Consider the following 19,116-nt stretch of genomic DNA (forward strand, 5'->3'; position numbering starts at 1 on the left):
TGGGCTTTTGAAAAAAATCTACTTTTTTATTTCTTTCTTCAAAATACCACTTCTACACAATTTCTTTTTAGTTTATTCTCTTCAAGAATGCCAAACTACAACAAAAATTATAAAAAGAAAATTAAAAAATTCAAACACATAAATTTAAACAAAAATAATTATAAAAACACACAAAAATCTGTAAAATCATAATAAAGTTAATAAATTAAAAATTACTTAAAAACTTAATAAATCAATTAAAAAAATTCAAGAATTAAGCAACAATTAGCTTACAAAATGTGGTAAAATAACTCTATTTTGTAGAGTTATCACATATGTTGCTTAGGTAGTTGTAAAAGTTGTTGTATATACTGATAACAAATGTTGTGGGTTGCTGAATAGGTTGCTTACTAGTTGCTTAATGGGTTGTAAAGGTTGCTTAAGAGGTTGCTTAATAGTTTCATCATTTGTTGTATATGTTGCTTATAATGATTGTTAGTTGTTGAATAGGTTGCTTAAGGGTTTCTTATATGTTGCTTACGGGATTATGAGTTTTTTTTAAGAGTTTCTAATAATTAGGTTATAATAATGACGGTGGGTTGCTGCATAGGTTGTTTTATAGTTGCTTAAGTTGTTGTATTTGCTAATAACAAAGGTTCTGGGTTGCTGAATATGTTGCTTAATGAGTGGTAAATGTTGCCTAAGAGTTTCATTATTTGTTATATATGTTGCTTATAATGATTGATAGTTGCTGAATATGTTGCTCAAAAGTTTCTTTATATGTTGTTTATGGGGATTATGTATTTTTTTTTTAAGGATTACTAATAATTAGGTTATAATAGTGTTGGTGGGTTGTTGCATAGGTTGCTTTATAGTTGCTTATATAGTTGTAAAAGTTGTTGTATATGCTGATAACAAAGGTTGTGGGTTGTTGAATATGTTGCTTACTAGTTTTTTAACGGGTTATAAAGATTGTTGAAGAGGTTGCTTAAGAGTTTCATCATTTGTTGTATATGATGCTTATAATGATTAGTAGTTGCTGAATAAGTTGATTTACATGTTGCTTATGAGTAGAGACAGAGGCAGAAAGATGAATCAAGGATGGCCAAAATATAAAAAATGAATTAAGGGGGCCAATTACGTAATATTTGAACAAAATTATAAATTTCTATTGAAAAATTACTAATTTTTTTTAAATGAAATAAATAAATTAAGGGGGCCAAGGCCACCCTTTAGGTCTATCTAGATCTGTCCCTGCTAATGTGGGTTATGAGTTTCTTTAATTGCTGCTAATAATTAGGTTATAATAATGATGATAGGTTGCTTTATAGTTGCTTAAGTAGTTGTAAAGATTGTTGTATATGCTGATAATAAAGGTTGTGGGTTGCTGAATAGGTTGCTTACTAATTGCTTAAGGGATTATAAAGGTTGCATACAAGTTTATTTATTTGTTGTATACGTTACTTTTGGGTTGCTAAAGTAATAGTAAAGTTTGTTGTATATGTTGCTTATAATTATTGGTAGTTGTTGAATATGTTGCTTAAAGTTTCTTTATATGTTGCTTATGGGGATTATGGGTTTCTTTAAGGGCTGCTAATAATTAGGTTGTAATATTGATAGTGGGTTGCTACATAGTGTAATGTCCCAAATTACCTAATAAGACTTAGGGCCTTGATTAGGGGGTCAAGATGGCAAATTATGGAAAATTATCTAAATATATGCGATTTAATTATGAAATACGTGTTTATGTGATATATATGTGTGTGTATCATTATATAATTACGTGAGTTATATTATAATATGACTAGATATGCATGTTTAGGTGTATTAAATATACATGTGGGCTCGTTTCTTTTTAGAAGGACAATTTTTGTAATTCGGCTCGTTACGGGTATATTTGGAATATATGTGATATATGTGTGAGACCACATTATTATGTGGATATATTTGGGTTACTTGGCATGAGGTGATCCTAGGGAGCAAGTTAGCGAGGAAGTCACAAAGGGACCAAATACCCGACTCGAGGGGGGGGGGGGGGGGTCAATGGGTATTTAGCACATTACCGGGATATCGGGTAATGAGAATAAATATTTGAGGATATATTCAGAGTTAGTGAGATTAGGAAGGAATGTCGGGAATTTTGATCATTTTACCCCCGGGGACGTTTTTGGTACCACGAGCCTCGGGAGTTGCTTAAGGTTACTTGAACCCTAAGTAAACCACACAAAACAGAAAAACACTCAGTAAGCACACTCTTAACTCTCTCAAATTCTATATCTCACTCGTGTATACTTTCTCTCTCCCTCTCTCTAAGTTTTGGCTTGATTTTAGGGAAAATTAGTGGAATTCAAGCTTGGAATTGAAGGCTTAAGTCTAGGGTTGGATTAGTGGCAGCTCGGAGGACTCAACCTACATCTGAGGTAAGTTTACAAACTTTGATTTGATTAATTCTACCATGGTTTCCTAGAGTTCTTGAAATGTTCTTGACCTTGTGGCTCAAGGAATTGAATTGGGGTTTTATGGGGGTTTTTGAGTGAACTTAAGGCTGGCTTTTGTTGCTGGAAACATGTTGATACTGTTCTGGGACTGAATTATGTTTTGGGAATTGTGTGGGATGATTTTTGGGTGAGAATTGGCATGAGGAAAAAGTTGGAAATCTGGGTATGTAGGGTCACGCCGCGACCTTGTTCTTGGGGCGTTGCAACCTGCGTGAACCCAGGGCCTTAAGGTGTTTTGTTTCGCGTAGGCGCGCCGCAACTTGACTCTTCAGGGTTGAGTCGTGGCGCATGTCCCTAGGTTTGTTGTCATAAGGGCGTTCTGACTTGAAGTGCGCCGTGACGATTGGCCAATTTAGGCTTTGGGTGACGAGAACTCAAACCTAATGGATCGAGATCGATTCTACTACCCGGTTTAGTAGAATTTGACGTCTCGAAGGATAGGACTCAGTTCGGAAGCCTTTATTTGCTCGTTATTGATGGGATTCTATATTATGGTTGTGACTACATTACTTCTAGGGGCTCGAACTCGAATCGTGCTTGAGGGTCGTTCTTATTATACATTGCACTCGGACCTAAGGTAAGAAAACTGCACCCAATACATGATATATGTGATTAGGGCTTGGCCCGGTTGTTAAAATAATTATGAATAGCGCTCAGGCCCCTGAGAATGAACATGATTAAGATTATGCCTATGATTGTTGATTAAGCATGCTTGAATGCTCGGTATTCGGATAATTGTTAAATGATATACACTTGTTTGCATTATCTACGTAGTTAGGGCTCGGCCACATTAAGGAACATGGCTATTACTATGTTTGTATTTAATTGACTGAGATATATTTGATTAATATGTATGCATACTTGTATGATCTAAAGTATGCTTATCTGTTTCTAGTTATCTATTTATCTGGTTGTTTGAATATCTGGTTAAGACATTGAGTTATAAGTCAAGGGCGGCAATAGCGCCCTGTGCGCTGGTCGAGAGGCTTAGGCCTAGTCAGGAACACACTATTATGTTGGCCGACCCTATGGTTTTTTGGAAAATAAAGTGCTTGGCTAACTCTATGGATAATTACTTAAAGCTAAAGGCAAAGGGCCTCGGGTGACTCTATGGTCACTTAGCTAGGGCTTAGGGCCCCGGGATGACTCTATGGTCATCTATTCAGGGCAACGGGCCCCAGAATGATCCTATGATCATTTAGCTGTATTTCTATGCATGCATGAGTAGGTTATTACTGGTAGGCATGTTAGATATGCATATGAGATCTGTATTTACTATTTATGCACATGTTTAAGTTTTATTGTCGAGCCTCGGCTCACGGGTGTTATATGGTGTAGGTAAGGGAAAAGGGAAGCTAGACCAACCATGAGTTGGAGAGCTTCGGTGGTGGCGTGTACATATGCGGCAGCTCGACCACCATGACCGGGGCTATCTTGGAGGAACTAGGGTTGTATCCCTTATTTTGCCACCTAGGTTGGCTTGGCTTGTATTTTGGACTTGTATATAACCTTTTAAACATTTGTTTATGTTATTTTGGATTGTTATCCAAAAAATTGGCATATCTGACGTGGCACTAATCTTGAACACATGGAGTAGACTGGGTAGACCCCGCAGCACGTTGGTCAGCGTATACCTACAAGGGATACGACAAGTTACTGCTCGGCATACTATCACCAGAGACCCGACTGATCGGAATACACTAGACAAATGAATAACAGTCACTGCTCAGTACGCTTGCTAAGAGAGCAGCTGGTCAGTATGACGAACAGACATATCTGCTCAGATGAAATCAGTTACACTCTCCATTAGTACTCCACAAGAATTGCCAACTACCCGCAAAGAGCGCCTAACAGCCCTGAAGACTTGGTCAAACCTCCTAACAAATAGGACTGTAACTACATGCGAGAAGAAAGGGATATTTCCTTGTTAGTTACACTCGGGCGCAACCCCTAGGCGACATGATCAGTATAAATGCAAACCCTCCACCACAGTGGATGGGGTTTAGAAAAACAGCCTACTGACTAGCACTAGAAACATACTGAGCAGCCTGGCTTGGTACTTAGCAGCGATTTTGGCATATTGTATTGCCTTTACACATAGAAATCCACTTGTAAACCCTTGTGATCTTGTGGAAACCTTCAAGATTAATACAAATCTAAGAGGAAGTAGGTCATTACCAATCCTTGAGGCCAAACCTCTATAAATTCTGGTGTTCTTTATTTTTTATTTTTTGGTAAACCAGAAAGATTATATTGCATCACAAACAATTACAAAACAGAGAACAATCTATCAACAATTAATTACAAACTCGCAGAAGAGATTCCGCCCAATTCTGATCTACCCTATTGAACTTACTGAAATTTATATTAAAAAGCCTCTGACACACACTATGAATAATATACCTAACAATTACATCAATTGGAATACTAATCTGGTTCCACAAAACAGAATTTCTACTGTGCCAAATATGGTAAACCAAAGCCAAAATTATGCTGATAAAAATCTTCCTTCTGCCTTGAGAATTTTTTTTTTCCAATCCACTTCAGCAGGTACTTGAGATTATTCCCCTGATAAGCTATATTACACCACTGCAGAACCTCAACCAGGATTTTAGAACTAACACAACAAGAGAAAAACAGGTGCGAGTGGCACTCTACAGCATTCCCACACAGCAAACAAACAAGACTCTGAAGAGGTTTATATCTCTGAATTCTATCAAGAGTCGTTAATCTGTCAAGGAGAGCTAGCCAAATAATAACTCTATGTTTGGGATAAGAAAATCTGTCCCAAATCATAGCAAACTGCCACCTGCCAGTAACTATATTCAATTTAGACACTAGAGACGCTATAGTAAAATTGAAACTGTGAAACTCTTGGTGAGAAAACACATATTTGAGTTTATCTTTCACTCGTACTATCCGTTTCCAATACCAGCTAGCATCTATCGGCGCTACATGATTCCACCAATCTCCTTGTTTAATGTAGATTATGTTCACCCATTTAACCCATAAGTTCTTGGCTCATTTATGGTTCATTGATTGTCTAATTGAAATCTTTCCCATTATTTATTTTGTCTCCGCGTCAGTTGGCTAAAAAACCCGTCAACATTTTGGTGCTTTCATTGAGAGCCCAAGACAATCATAATCGAATTCTATTGCTGCAAGGATGGTAGTCTCAACCAGAAGGTCATGCCAAGAGCCTCTAGAGCCCGAGGCTGAAGTTTATCACCAAGTCTCATCAATAAGGAATTTTAATGGGCAGCGAAGTGACTTGTTGCCTAGAAATCCATCTGGTGTAGGGGTAAACTGCTGGGTCCACTGCACCAGGACGCAGAGCTACTACCTCTGCTGGAATCACCCATGCAGGAACGTCAAGTGGAGTTGTTGCACGGGGTACCGACCAGCTAGTACCCAGAGCTAGAGGTCTTGGACGGTATGAGCCCCACGTAGATATTGAAGGACTTGACCCTGAAATTGATCAGATAAGGGAAGTCATGGGGCAGATGCAAGATCAGCTTGCCACCAAGAACCAGGGGTGAGCCACTGTGCAAGAGGCTCTTAGTGAGGCTTTCGAAAACAAAGGAGAGATTTCCAAGAATGGATGGATCGACATACCCGGGAGGTGTAGGCTCTGCATGAGGACATGGAGCGTCGAACTAGAAAGCTGCTAAATCCATCCACAATTATATGCAACAGCAGCAAACCCAAGGTATGGGAACTGCAGCTGGAACTACTGCCCAAAACCAACAATGTCCTCTCCTTTTTTGTTTTAGTGAAGGTGTCATGCATGGGCCAGAGGCTCATCCTCAGAATAAGAATTAGAGTCCAACTAGGAGTCACAGATCTGGTCGGGACGCTAAAGCCAACAATAATAGGCGACCCTTACCAACTGATGAATAGGTCCTGCCAAGGCGTGGCATGGGACATGACCAAGTAGGAAATTTTCAGCCAAGATCTCAGGGCAGTGCCCATGACAGGAATCTTGGTGCTACAGGACAGGATGGCAACCCCCGAGCTCCAGCACCGAATATGAGTGGTTAACCCCAAAACTACCAGTAGCAACCTGGTCGGTACAGATAACATCAAGAATACTGACCAAGATCCTGAAGAGATGAGCCGGAGGTTAGTAGTGCATACAGACCCCATTATGCTGATGGGTATGACCTTGATGAGGCAGCAAGCCAAGTTCGTTAGCAACATAACCAAGGCTAGCAGAATAATCAAGGCCCGAGAGGTAACCAGCCCGAAGGACCATTTGTCCCACAAGGGTAGGATATCCCAAACAACCAACCACCTCAAGGTGGAGGGTTCTAGAGAGTACCTCCAGTACCAGGCCGAGCAGACAACCAGAATGTTGGGGGCAGACTAGGGGTGCACATCGGGCGGGTTTGTCGGGTTCGGGTTAGTCGGGTTTTGGGTGGAAGCAATTAATACCAAACCCGCCCGAAAGGGGGGTCGGGTTAGTCGGTTTCAGATTCGGTCGGGTGGGGACGTGTCGGGTTCGGGTGGGCTTGGGTTCAGGTGTGCGAAAAGTGCAACTGAACCCGCTCGAAAGGGGGGTTGGGTTGGTCGGGTTCGGGTTACTCAAGAGACTACCATACTAAAAACTCATATTTTAGATTTGATGATGTTCAACAAGTTTACTCAAAATTAGAATATCAATAAGAGCAACTACTTTGGCAATTGGCAATGAAATATTATTATTCAATTGCATTGCACTGTCTTACTTTAAAACTTAGTACAAGTAGTAATAACATTATTATGCCATTTTTTCTCAAATTCTCTCTTCCCCTAAAACCCACTTTAAAAATAAATAAATAAATAAATAAAAATACCCCACTTTCATTGCAAATTGGAAAAAAAAATTTCAAGGAAGTAGTAGCACCACAATTATGTTTCATTGAATCCAAATTTTGGAATTTTTGGTGGTGTGTGTAGAATCATGGATTAAAGGGGGTTTAAATCCTTAAGCATAAAATAATGGTTATATGATAAAAAGGATCTCATAATAGATACAAACTATGTCCACCAAAAAATGTCACTACAAACAATGTAGCCGCACCAAATCTTACCCACAACCTTCGGGTTCGTAAAGATCAATTGATCCTCAATGCTCTCATCAGTTCTCTGTCACTCACACTTATTTCATTTATCGATCGTGCCATTACTTATAATGAATTATTGGTTGTTCTCACCAGGGTCAACTCTGTTAGCCCACGCCTAAGGGCCTCTTAGCTTAAAGGCCTTCAATTTGTTTTTTTTAATAAAATAAAATCTATATATACATATATAGGCCTTTAAATCTAATTTTTACTAGGGCCTCAATAATGTCAGGATCGACTCTGGTTCTAATAAATATATATATGCCAAGTCATTTAGTGGTTGCATCAGATAAGTTAAATTCCTACTAAAAAATCTCACCAAAGACACCATGACTATCATTAATGTTCTTTATTCAATCAAACTCATGTAGATGAATAGGCCATACTAGGTGCCCCGATGGAATAAAGAATACCTTATGGTGGCGAAGATCCTTGATGGACTAGGTGATGACTGCAAAGATCTTATCTGTGTTGTTCAAGGCTTCAAGCCAACGACTCTATCACCTCTGATGAACTATATGAGAAACTCTTATCCTTTGAAGTCTCCCTTTCAACCAACCCCAAATATGAGGTCCAACTTCCAATCACTTCCAATCTCACACCCAAAATAATAATAAGTAACTTATATGAAACATCCAATTTCTAACCATAATTAGCCATAAATTCAAAAGTCCATAATTAAAATTTAAATGTCCATACCAAATTACCAATGCCATAGTCCAAATCCAAAAGTCCAAATTCAAATTTCAAAGTCCTTAACAAAAAGTTACTAAACTACTAAAACTTAAAAAGTCCACAAAATAACCAAAGTCTAAAGATGAGGTTCCCGTCTTCATTCAATCAGTTCCTTGTGCAGCTGATGAGGCTGTAGATGGAGCATTAATAGAACCAGAAGGCGAAGCAGAAACATTTTCACTACCACTTGCTCCAACAGTTGTATCACTATCACTTGTGATCTCTACAATATTATACATTTCCATAAATATTATTTAATTCCATAAATAAAATTCTAAATAAAAGTTTGTTTAACTCCAGAATCTCTGATGTCCCTAGAACTTCATTTTCATCCATGTACTCTCGAACAATGATTGGTTGATGTGAACTGCTCCACCAGTTTTTGAGACATATTAAACATTCAACCATTTTAGGACTTAGTGAGCTCCTAAAGGGATCTAACATTCTACCACCAGTCGAAAAGGCAGCCTCAGAAGCAACAATTGTAACTAGTATGGCTAACACATCACGAGCAATGGTTGACAAGATCTTGTACTTGGATGAATTTTTGGCCCACCATTTCAAAATGTCGAAGTTGACACCCTCAATCATAGGTTCAGCATCCTCAGTTAGATACCTATCAACCTCATTCTTTGTCTTACCACCATCTTCCTCTTTCCTTTGTTGTACAAACTCATCATGCAACGAAGCATACTTATTCAAACTAGAAGTAGTAGTGAATGAGGAAGAGGAAGATCCACTAGGCTAAGGCAGATAGTGAGACAGAGATTGAGACTGGGTCATAGATGGCTGAAGTAATGTAGAGCCCCCACCATACAAATCAAACAGTGATCGTAATGTTTGTTCTACCTCATTAACCATCTGAGCGCATGTCAGTGGACCATAAAAAGCTTTGAAGCAATGGGTGAGATACTTGAGCTTGTATCTTGGGTCAAGAACCAAGGCAATTATAAGGGCCTCATTACATTCCTCAATCTTTCCCCAATATTTGTCATATTTCACCTTCATGCTCTGTGCCATACTCGCTAACAACGGGTCATCCTCCTCAACTACCATTCTATACAAAGTGCGCTGCATATTACATATTCCAATACAGTACTTGTCTGCTGTAACATAGGTTGATCCACTAAGCCTTAATGTAATCTCATAGAAAGTCTCCAAAAACTTCACAAATACCGTTGCATTCTCTCAGTCCATTTCAGTAGGCGGTCCCTCCTTTTTCTTTCCATCTTTGTCAACATCCTCAAAATACTTCACAAAATTTGCATCTGACAGTAAACTTTCAAAAGCCTTTTGGAATCTTAATCCACAATTAAGCATGAGATATGTAGAGTTCCACCTCATTTGGACATCTAAAGAGAGAAGTCCTTTGCATTCAATTTTTTCTTCTACAACAACTTCTTTAAACCTTTTGAGCCTAGCGGGAGAAGACCTAACATATCTAACAGCATGTCTAATGCTAGCAATCGAATCATGCTTCTCTTTTAATCCTTCAGTGACAATCAAGTTTACAATATGAGCACAACATCTCATATGTAAAACTTCCCATCTAAAATGAGACCATTTTCCTTTTCTCTAAACCGTCTCTTCAAAAACCGAATAACAACATCATTTGAAGAAGCATTGTCCACCGTAACGGCAAACAATTTTCTAATGCTCCAATTATCTAAACAAATCTCAATCTCTTTGCCAATAGTCTCCCCCTTGTGATCTACCACTTGACAAAAATTTATGATTCTTTTATGATAGTTGAAATCAGAGTCAACCTAATGCGCTGTGATGACCATATAGTTCAAATTTTGAATAGAAGTCCATGTATCAGTGGTGATGGATACCCTCTCATGCTTTAAAATATTTTTCAATTTCTTTTTCTCATCAGCATACAATTTCAACACATCCCGAGCAACAGTCATCCAGGAAGGGATATCATACCTAGGCTGTATGGTTTAAACAAATTGTCACAAACCCTCCCCCTCCACATGTCTAAAAGGTAACCCATCCAACACAATGTACTTTGATAATGCAAGCCTGCTTGCCTCTTTGTTATAAGCCATCAGAACTAAAGTTGTTTCTCCCTCTTTCCCTCCTATCACTGGCTCAAAACTTAAAATCTTTTGCTTTTTCACATCAATCTTATATGGACTAAACTCACAAACATTCCTAAAGTGATTCCACAGATGACTAGTCTCATGCTTTCTACTATCATAGAAGAACTCACTCCCACAATAACAATAAATGCATTTGGGTACCTCTTCTTTGTCGTTAGGATCAACTGGGGGCAATTTTTCAAAATGCTCCCAAATATTTGACCCTTTTGTTTTTTTTTTTGGAGCCAAAGGAGGTTTCTCTAGTTTTTTTACCCCTTCTTTTAGGTATACTTTGTGCTTGATCTGTAAGAGTTTCATCATTGGTAGGGGAAGTGGTGGTGGAGTTTCATCTACTTGATCTTGATCAATATCCATAATCTATAGAGCACAAAGACATATATAATATAATGATCAACAACCGAGCATACCTAAAATTCACTAATCCCGTCCAATCCACTACAACTAAAATCCAACATTACAAACACCAAACCAAACCACATATACAAAATAACAAATACAATCAAGCAAAACAATCCAACATTCAAAATATCAAATATACATTAAACTAATAATTATAACAATTTTAATTTTACGTATATAATCAAGCAATTGAAAATTCTAAATAGCCAGTTCCAAATAACAATTTCAATTTTATCTTACTACAATTTTAAGTTTAGAACTTTATATTAAATCAAAACTCAAAATCCTATATCAAAATAAAAAATATAAATTCACCAAATGTAAACCAAACAAACAAACATTAACATCATATTATATTCATCTAAATCAATTAATCATCACATATACATAATACATATATACAATTATATTATATAATCATATCACAAACAAAATAAAAAAAATATAACAAATATATATAATTAAATTTAAATATATATATCTAACTGATTCTAATATAAATATAATATAATATATATTAGACAAAATATAATATAAAGATATATAGGATATAGATATACCTTACCTAGCTGCCGAAGGTGGAAGGAAGGAGGAAGGAGGCCGATCCTCCTAGCTGCTACCGAAGGAAAGGGGATGAGGAGGAGGGGGTCGGGGGGGGGGGGGGGGGGGGGGGACTGCTTGCTATTGCTGGGTGTGGGTGGGTTTGGTTTGGGGTTTTTAATTTAGGAGTTTCTATTTTATCTATTAAAATTAAAAATTTAAAAAAAAAATGATGGGGACGGGCGGGTTCGAGTTGAAACCAAACCCGAGAATGACACATTTCTCCAACCCGATGAAGCTCGGGTTGATCCCGAACCCGACCCGAATGTGCGGGTTTTAACTTTCTCTCGGGTGTGGGTTGGGTCAGGTGGTCGGGTTTTCGGGTCAAAATGTGCACCCCTAGGGTTGACCTTGGCCAAACTCCATTTTCAACTGAATGGGCCCCATGGGAGGTGAAGACCTTCAGGATGCTCTTAATCAAAGCAGGGAAAATTAAGATACAAACAACATAGCTTCGCCTAAGCCTGTTCAGGACCCAAGAATGGATGAGGTCTGCAATTCAGTGCAGCCGCAGGCAGCTGCAGACCCTAATGTCCAGGCTCAGCTGGATCTATTAACCCGACTGGTAAGGGATTTGACATCCCCCAAGTTAACAAATATTGAAATGGAGAGGCAGAGAGGTTCCTCATTTTCTGAACGTATTAATCAGCTGCCCATACCTGTCAAATTCAAAATGTCAACATGGAAGATGTACATTGGGCTGGAGGACCCAGTATCTCATGTTCACAACTTTGAACTACAAAATGATTTACAGGGAGTTCAGGATGATGCCAAGTACAGGATCTTCCCGGCTACTCTGTCAGAATTCGCCTAGCAATGGTTCTTCAAGCTATAGCTAGGGTCGATTACATCATGGGATGGATTTGTAAGCATACTCTATTCCCAATTCTCCTCATCAATGCCCCTTCTTACCGAGCCGAATGACCTGGTGGACATAAAACAAAGAGATAATGAACCTTTGAAGGACTACATTCAATGTTTTGTGCGGGAAGCCACCAGAGTGAAATCCCTTAGTGATGACGGCAAATTAATTGCTATCAATTCGAGAGTTAAGGTAAAGAGTCTATTTTGGGGTAGTTTGAAAAGGAAGTTTGCACGTACCACCCATGAGTTCCTTGATCGAGTAAAGGAATTCATCAAGCTTGAGGAGGCCAAGCAGAAGATGGATAATCCAACTCAGAGGACTATTGAGCAGGGGAAAACAGATGTTGGGAATACCACCAACCCTGCAGAGGGAGAAAATAATGGTGCTAAGAATGGAAAACGTAGTAATGGGGCTAGAACTAGCGGTTACCAGAACGACAATAAGAAGCCTAAGACCGCCGAGCAGCCCAAGCCACAGGAATATGTTCCTAAATTTACTACTTACTCCATCTTGTTAGAGACTCGAGCGGACGTTTTTAATGCCACACAGGCTGTCGTACCATACAGAAGACCTCCACCAATGAGGAAGGATGTTAATAAACTGAATAAGACCAAGTTCTGCCGGTTTCACAATGACTATGGTTATGAAACCAATGAATGTAACCACCTAAAGGAGGAGCTATAATTTCTCATTAGACAAAAAAATGCCCATATAAAGAGGTATGAATGACCGACAGTTGACCAGCATCCTCAACAGCTTCCTTAGCAACAGTCTCAACAGTATCAGAGCAATCAACCTCTCCTACCACTACCAGTTGCTGGTTGGCTAGATATGATCTGCAGCGGGCCGCATTTGGCTGGAAAATATGGCAAAGCTCGAGAAAGATACGCTCGTTCCTTTAGGCACGAACAGGAGGAAGATGTACTAGCTGTCTAGAAGTGTACTCCCAAACAACCTTGCTACGAGTGTTAGCCCATCATATTCGGCGATGAAGACACAAGTCATGTACATCATCCACATAATGATCCATTGGTGGTAGAAGTACAGATCGCTAACATGATCGTAGCCCAAACGATGATTGACCATGGGTCATCTGCCAACATCCTGCTCAAGAGTACCATGGAGAGGGTGAATTTAAGCATCAGAGATCTGGAACCATGCGAGCAGCTGCTGTATGGATTTACAGGGAATGGCATGACCCTGATAGGAAGCATAAGGTTGCCTTTAACAGTGGGAACAACACCTAACAACAACTTTGTGATAACTCTAGAAATTAGAGTTATTTTACCACATTTTTTAAGCTAAAAATGATTTAGTTCTTAAGTTTTTAATTAAATTATTAAGTTTTAATTACTTTTTGAATTTATTAGCTTTATTATAATTTTATAGATTTTTGTGTATTTTTATTGTTATATTATTGTAAAATGTTATGGCTTAATTATTTAAAATTAATATTGTTAAGTTAGGAGTAAAAAGATGCAATTTTGAGCTTAAATGTTTTAGTAAATTAAATTTTAATTAATATTTTCATTGAACTTTTATTGTATATTTCATTATTGAAAATATTTAGTTTTAATTTAATTTATGTTTGTTTTATAGGGAATTTTTTGTATGTTATTTGCTCTTGAAAAGCAAGAAAAATGGTGAAAAAAATGGCATTTCTATAAAGAAAAAGCAAAGAATGTGGCATTTTTCTCCAGGCCCAAGCTAGGCCCACGCCTGCCACGAGCCCAGCCCATCTGCCTTCCTTCACCAAGCACCACCAGCTGCCTCAAGACCTCTCCACGCCGCCACCTGTCCACTCTCCTCAACACATATGCACATCAACCTGGCACGCCTGCCTCACGTGAAGCATCACACCCAATCCTGCCCATTTTTTCTTCAGCATTCCAAGCCTTCAGCATCTACAACAATCTATATGCCATATGCCATATGCCACCAACGTGGGCCAGCTTCCTCACTAAAGGCCCATCACGCACAAGGCCCAAATGGCCAGTCAACCAAGTTGCCACAGCCACAAAAATAAGACCAAAACTCACATTTTTCCTTCCCAATATTTTTCACTCAAATATCAATTCACTCTTCCCTATTTTTCTCACCTAAATAAACATTCCTAATTCGTTTTTTTACTCTAGCTTTTCACTAATCTTTTACCCAACCAAACATTTCATATTTCCAATACTCTTATACTTACTCTATTTATCCTACCACTTCCCAACACAATTAAATTAATCAATTTATTTATTTTAAGTTGATTAATTTAATCTCCATATTTTGCCTATAAATAGAGTATTGTAAGACCATTTGGGGGGCTCTTCTTCTTCATCTTTTCAACATCTTCTACACATATTTTTCTCTCTTCTTTTCACTATTTTCTCTCTACCATTTTCATCTTTTGAAGAGCATGTCAAGTATGTTATTTTGTAATTTTTATTTCAATGTAATTATGAGCTTCTAATCTTTTTCAAAGGTTATTAAGATGATGATGAAGCAAAATGTAACTAGATAGTATTTTTTGTTGTATGTTGATTTCCCATTTGTACAACATTGTTTATGGATTTTTCTATCAAATATATGCATTTTCATCTATTATTGATTGTTAAAGCATATTACACTTAGTTCTTCATTATGCAAAAATATGATATTCTTTGATTAAATGTTTTTCATTAAATTGTTCACATCTAATTCTTAGAGCATAAGTATCATATTTTGCCTAAACATAATCTCTTTGATTTTTGTAGTTTCATTAAGTTGTAACACAACTAATGCTTAGAAATTATATCTTATATAAGTGAAGAAAAATCCTACATTTTTTAAAGAGTAACTTGTGCTTGAATAGAAAATATATTTTGAAAAAATATATAGTGTGATTTATTTCAACTATATCAAAACTTGTGAATCAATATACTTATAAATACTATTGAACTTGCATTTTGTGGATTCTAAAATCTTAATAATCTTATTTTACATATCTCATTTGAAAACCATTTTTATCATAAATATTTTTATTACTTGTCTTTTATTTTTCTAAAACAAAATCTCATCAAATATTTGGAACTAGGTTAGAATATTCTTGCTTTGTTTGAAATAGTTTCTTTTGATGTTAGTCAACTCCCATGGGTTCGACCTCGTACTTACATGAACATTATATTCCGAAACGATTTGTGCACTTGCGAGTTTAAATATTTAAAACATACCCGTTTTGGGTCCAACAAGTTTTTGGCACCGTTGCCGGGGAGTTGCAAGAAAGAAACAATCTTTCTACAAGGTAAGTAACATTCTTCTACTAGTTATTTTATTTTTATTTGCACTATCATCTTAAAAAAAAAAGTAAAGTAAAAATATATATATCTATAAAAGAAAAATCGAAAAAAAGAGTAAAAATCGAAAAAGAAAAAAAGAAAGTTCTACATATATTTATTTATATTATTATATATTATATTATATATATTTCTTGGTAGTTGATACATTTAGTGCCTCCTACATACTTATTAGTTGAGTGCATTAGTGCCTCCTAACCCTTTTTCTTTTTCTTTTATTTTTTATGTTCTTTTTTTAGTTGAGTGCATTTGTGCCTCCTAAATACTTGATAGTTGAGTGCAATTTTTGCCTCCTACATACTTGAGCAATATATCTCCTCTAGTGATGGCATTAGTGCCTCCTAGCTTTTATTTATTTATTTTTTATTTATCTTAGTTGATGGCACTAGTGCCTCCTAAGTTTTATTATTATTATCATTATTATTATTAGTGTTGGTTGATGGCATTAGTGCCTCCTAATTTTATTTTTGTTGATCATTTAGTTGATGGCATTAGTGCCTCCTAATTTTTATATAACTATTTACTATTGCCATTGTCATTTTTTTTTCTCTTTCTTAATTATCGCATTTAGTTAGTTGTAATTTTGTTGTTTAAGAAAATACTTGAAAAAAAAAACCTAAAAAAACAAAGCTTGTTCTTTCAACATAAGCAATTTTTGCTTAAAGGAAATTTGAAAAAGTTCCCATCCACGCTTATTAATTAACCTCGGGGAGTTTTTATTAAGCTGTGAGTAAGTGGAATCAAATAGGCCTGGGAACAAGTTAAACCAAAAAAATAAAAAAATCATAAAAATCATAACAATATATATATATAAATATTATAATATCTTCTTGTTATAAGTATGCTCTGTGGTTGCGGTTCTAACTGATCTTCCACATCAGAAATTTGTTTTCTTGTGATTGTTTGTGTTACTTGGTGAAATTTGTGACATTGTATGCATCAGTGGCATCGTAATTCAAAAAATCGTTTGGTGAAAAAATTAGTATCTTTACGTGAAATTGAAAGTGTTTTTGAAAGTTTAAGCATAATGGAACAAGAACCTAATGTTGTGCAAGAAAAAACTCTTCTTGAATACTTTTCACCTATTTCATCTAATGCTCCATCATGCATTGTTTTGCCCACTACTAATGCCACTCATTTTGAACTTAAACCATCAATCATTCAATTGTTACCATCATTTTATGGTTTAGAAAGAGAGGATCCATACATGCATGTAAAAAACTTTTTGGAAATTTGCTCAACCTTTCGTTTTCAAAAATTTTCAGATGAGTCGGTTAAACTTAGGTTGTTTCCTTTTTCTTTAAAAGATAGAGCCAAAGCTTGGTTAAAATCACTTCCAACTGGAACCATCACTACTTGGGATCAACTTTTTAATAAATTCCTTGCTAAATTTTTCCCCATGTCCAAAACTGATAGTTTAAGAAGAGAAATCTCCGAATTTTATCAAAAAGATAACGAAGAATTTTATGAATGTTGGGAAAGATTTAAAGATTTATTATTAAAATGTCCCCACCATGGTTTTGAAAAATGGAGACTTGTAAAATATTTTTATGATGGTTTAACCCCTTCAAACCGACAAATGATTCAATCTATGCATACTGGAAAATTTTTAAAACTACAAGGGCAAGAGGCTTGGGACGCTCTTGAAGAATTGTCTGTTAATTCACAACAATGGAATTATTCTGAGCCTAGGTCTAGAGCCAACCCTTCACCGAAAAGAGAAGGAAAATATGAAATAAAAGAAGAAAGTGATTTAAGAACATCATTTGATAAATTAGCAAGAAAAGTAGAAGCCTTAGTAATAAGTCAATCTATGAATTCTCATGTGCAACCTAAAAAAGATGTTTGTTCTTTATGTGCTAGTTCATGTCATAATGAATCATGTCCTTCTTTTGTTGAAACATTTTCTGAAGAGGCTAATGCTTTACATTCATATGGAAAACCTTCTTCTGATAGCCCATTTTCCAACACATACAATCCAAATTGGAGAAACCATCCTAATTTTTCATGGAGACAAAACCAACCACAAATGAATCAAGGAAACCAATTCCACATGCCAAATCCAAATCATGCCCAACCAAGTCAACCTTACCCTCCACAAAGAAAACCTTCCTTAGAAGACACCTTTCAACAACTCATGCAATCCACCCAACAAATTTTACAAAATCAGTCTCAATCCATTGCCAAACTCGAGACACAATTGGGTCAACTTGCTAGTGCTGTAACTGAGAGAGAAAAATGAAGATTTCCTAGCCAACCCATCCCAAATCCTAAAGGCCAATATGAAATAGGAACTCCTAGTCATAAAGAAGAAGCTAAGTCCATTTCAACTCTTAGGTCCGGAAAACAAATTGTCAAACCCGATTACATACCTCAAGTTGAAAAAGACCAAAGCCAACCTCAAAGTTCCAACACAAATGACCTTTCAAAAGATGATGCTCAAATCCTTCCTTCCATCCCAAAAGCTCCTTTTCCACAAAGATTAATTCCACTCAAGAAAGGCAACCAATATAGTGACATCTTAGAAGTTTTCAAACAAGTAAGCATAAACATTCATTTCTTAGATGCCATTAAACAAATTCCTGCCTATTCTAAATTCTTAAAAGACCTTTGCACTGTTAAAAGAAACACAAATGTTCCAAAAAAGGCATTTTTAACTGAACAAGTTAGTTCCATAATTCAATATAAAAGCCTTGTGAAATATAAAGATCCTGGTTGTCCAACAATTTCATGCATCATTGGCGATCATTTTATTAACAAAGATTTACTTGATTTAGGAGCTAGTGTGAATTTACTGCCTTATTCTGTGTATAAACAACTTGATCTAGGAGAATTAAAACCAACTTCTATAACACTTCAATTAGCCGATCGTTCAGTGAAAATCCCTAGAGGTATTATAGAAGATGTTTTAATTAAAGTGGATAAATTCTATTTCCCTGTGGACTTTATTGTTCTTGACACTCAACATGTTGAAAATGCTCATGCTCAAATACCCATCATTCTAGGTAGACCATTTTTAGCTACATCTAATGCAATTATCAACTGTCGTAATGGTATATTGAAATTATCTTTTGGAAACATGGCTGTTGAATTAAATGTTTTTAATGTTGCTAAATCTGTTGAGTGTGAGGAAATGCATGAAGTTAACATGATAGAGAGTATGTGTGAAGATGATGGAAATGACTTACTTGATTTTTGTGAAAAATACTTTGGTATGAACTTGCATATTGATGATTTTAATGATGATGTGAATTCTTTGTTAGAGTCTATACCCTTAAATGAAACCAAAGTTGAACCCTTTTCACCCTTAGATCATGTTCAATCAATTTCTGAGTCTCCAAAGTTAGACCTTAAACCTTTGCCAAAAAATTTAAAATATGCTTTTCTAGGAGAGTCTGAAACCTTGCCTGTTATCATAGCATCTGCTTTAGATAAAGAACAAGAAGATAAATTGTTAAACGTCCTTAGAAAACATAAGGAAGCCATAGGTTGGACTATTGGAGACATCAA

General features: G+C 36.5%; 1 protein-coding gene and 1 non-coding gene across 2 annotated transcripts; both read right to left on the reverse strand.

Annotated features, from left to right (window-relative positions):
- Positions 1 to 8,415: 8,415 nt before the first annotated feature.
- On the reverse strand, positions 8,416 to 9,370 carry LOC133824036 (zinc finger BED domain-containing protein RICESLEEPER 1-like). The gene is made up of 3 exons (XM_062256897.1): positions 9,164 to 9,370; positions 8,764 to 9,058; positions 8,416 to 8,537 (listed from the first exon to the last, which is right to left on the reverse strand). The coding sequence occupies exons 1-3, from the start codon at positions 9,368 to 9,370 to the stop codon at positions 8,416 to 8,418; spliced, it is 624 nt and encodes a 207-aa protein (XP_062112881.1).
- Positions 9,371 to 17,020: 7,650 nt separating this feature from the next.
- On the reverse strand, positions 17,021 to 17,127 carry LOC133827990 (small nucleolar RNA R71). The gene has a single exon (XR_009890636.1). It is a non-coding gene; the product is annotated as a small nucleolar RNA R71 (small nucleolar RNA).
- Between the last annotated feature and the right edge of the window lie 1,989 nt (positions 17,128 to 19,116).

Source organism: Humulus lupulus, chromosome 3 (assembly GCF_963169125.1).
Source record: "Humulus lupulus chromosome 3, drHumLupu1.1, whole genome shotgun sequence".
Classification (NCBI taxonomy): Eukaryota; Viridiplantae; Streptophyta; class Magnoliopsida; order Rosales; family Cannabaceae; genus Humulus; species Humulus lupulus.

Excerpts from the sequence above, each read along its gene's own strand:
- LOC133824036 (XM_062256897.1), bottom strand. The coding sequence starts at position 9,370 with ATGGTAGTTGAGGAGGATGACCCGTTGTTAGCGAGTATGGCACAGAGC. Across the intron at positions 9,059-9,163 it reads GCGCTCAGATGGTTAATGAG|CCTAGTGGATCTTCCTCTTC; the intron begins GTAGAACAAACA and ends TATCTGCCTTAG. Across the intron at positions 8,538-8,763 it reads GGCTGCCTTTTCGACTGGTG|AGATCACAAGTGATAGTGAT; the intron begins GTAGAATGTTAG and ends ATAATATTGTAG.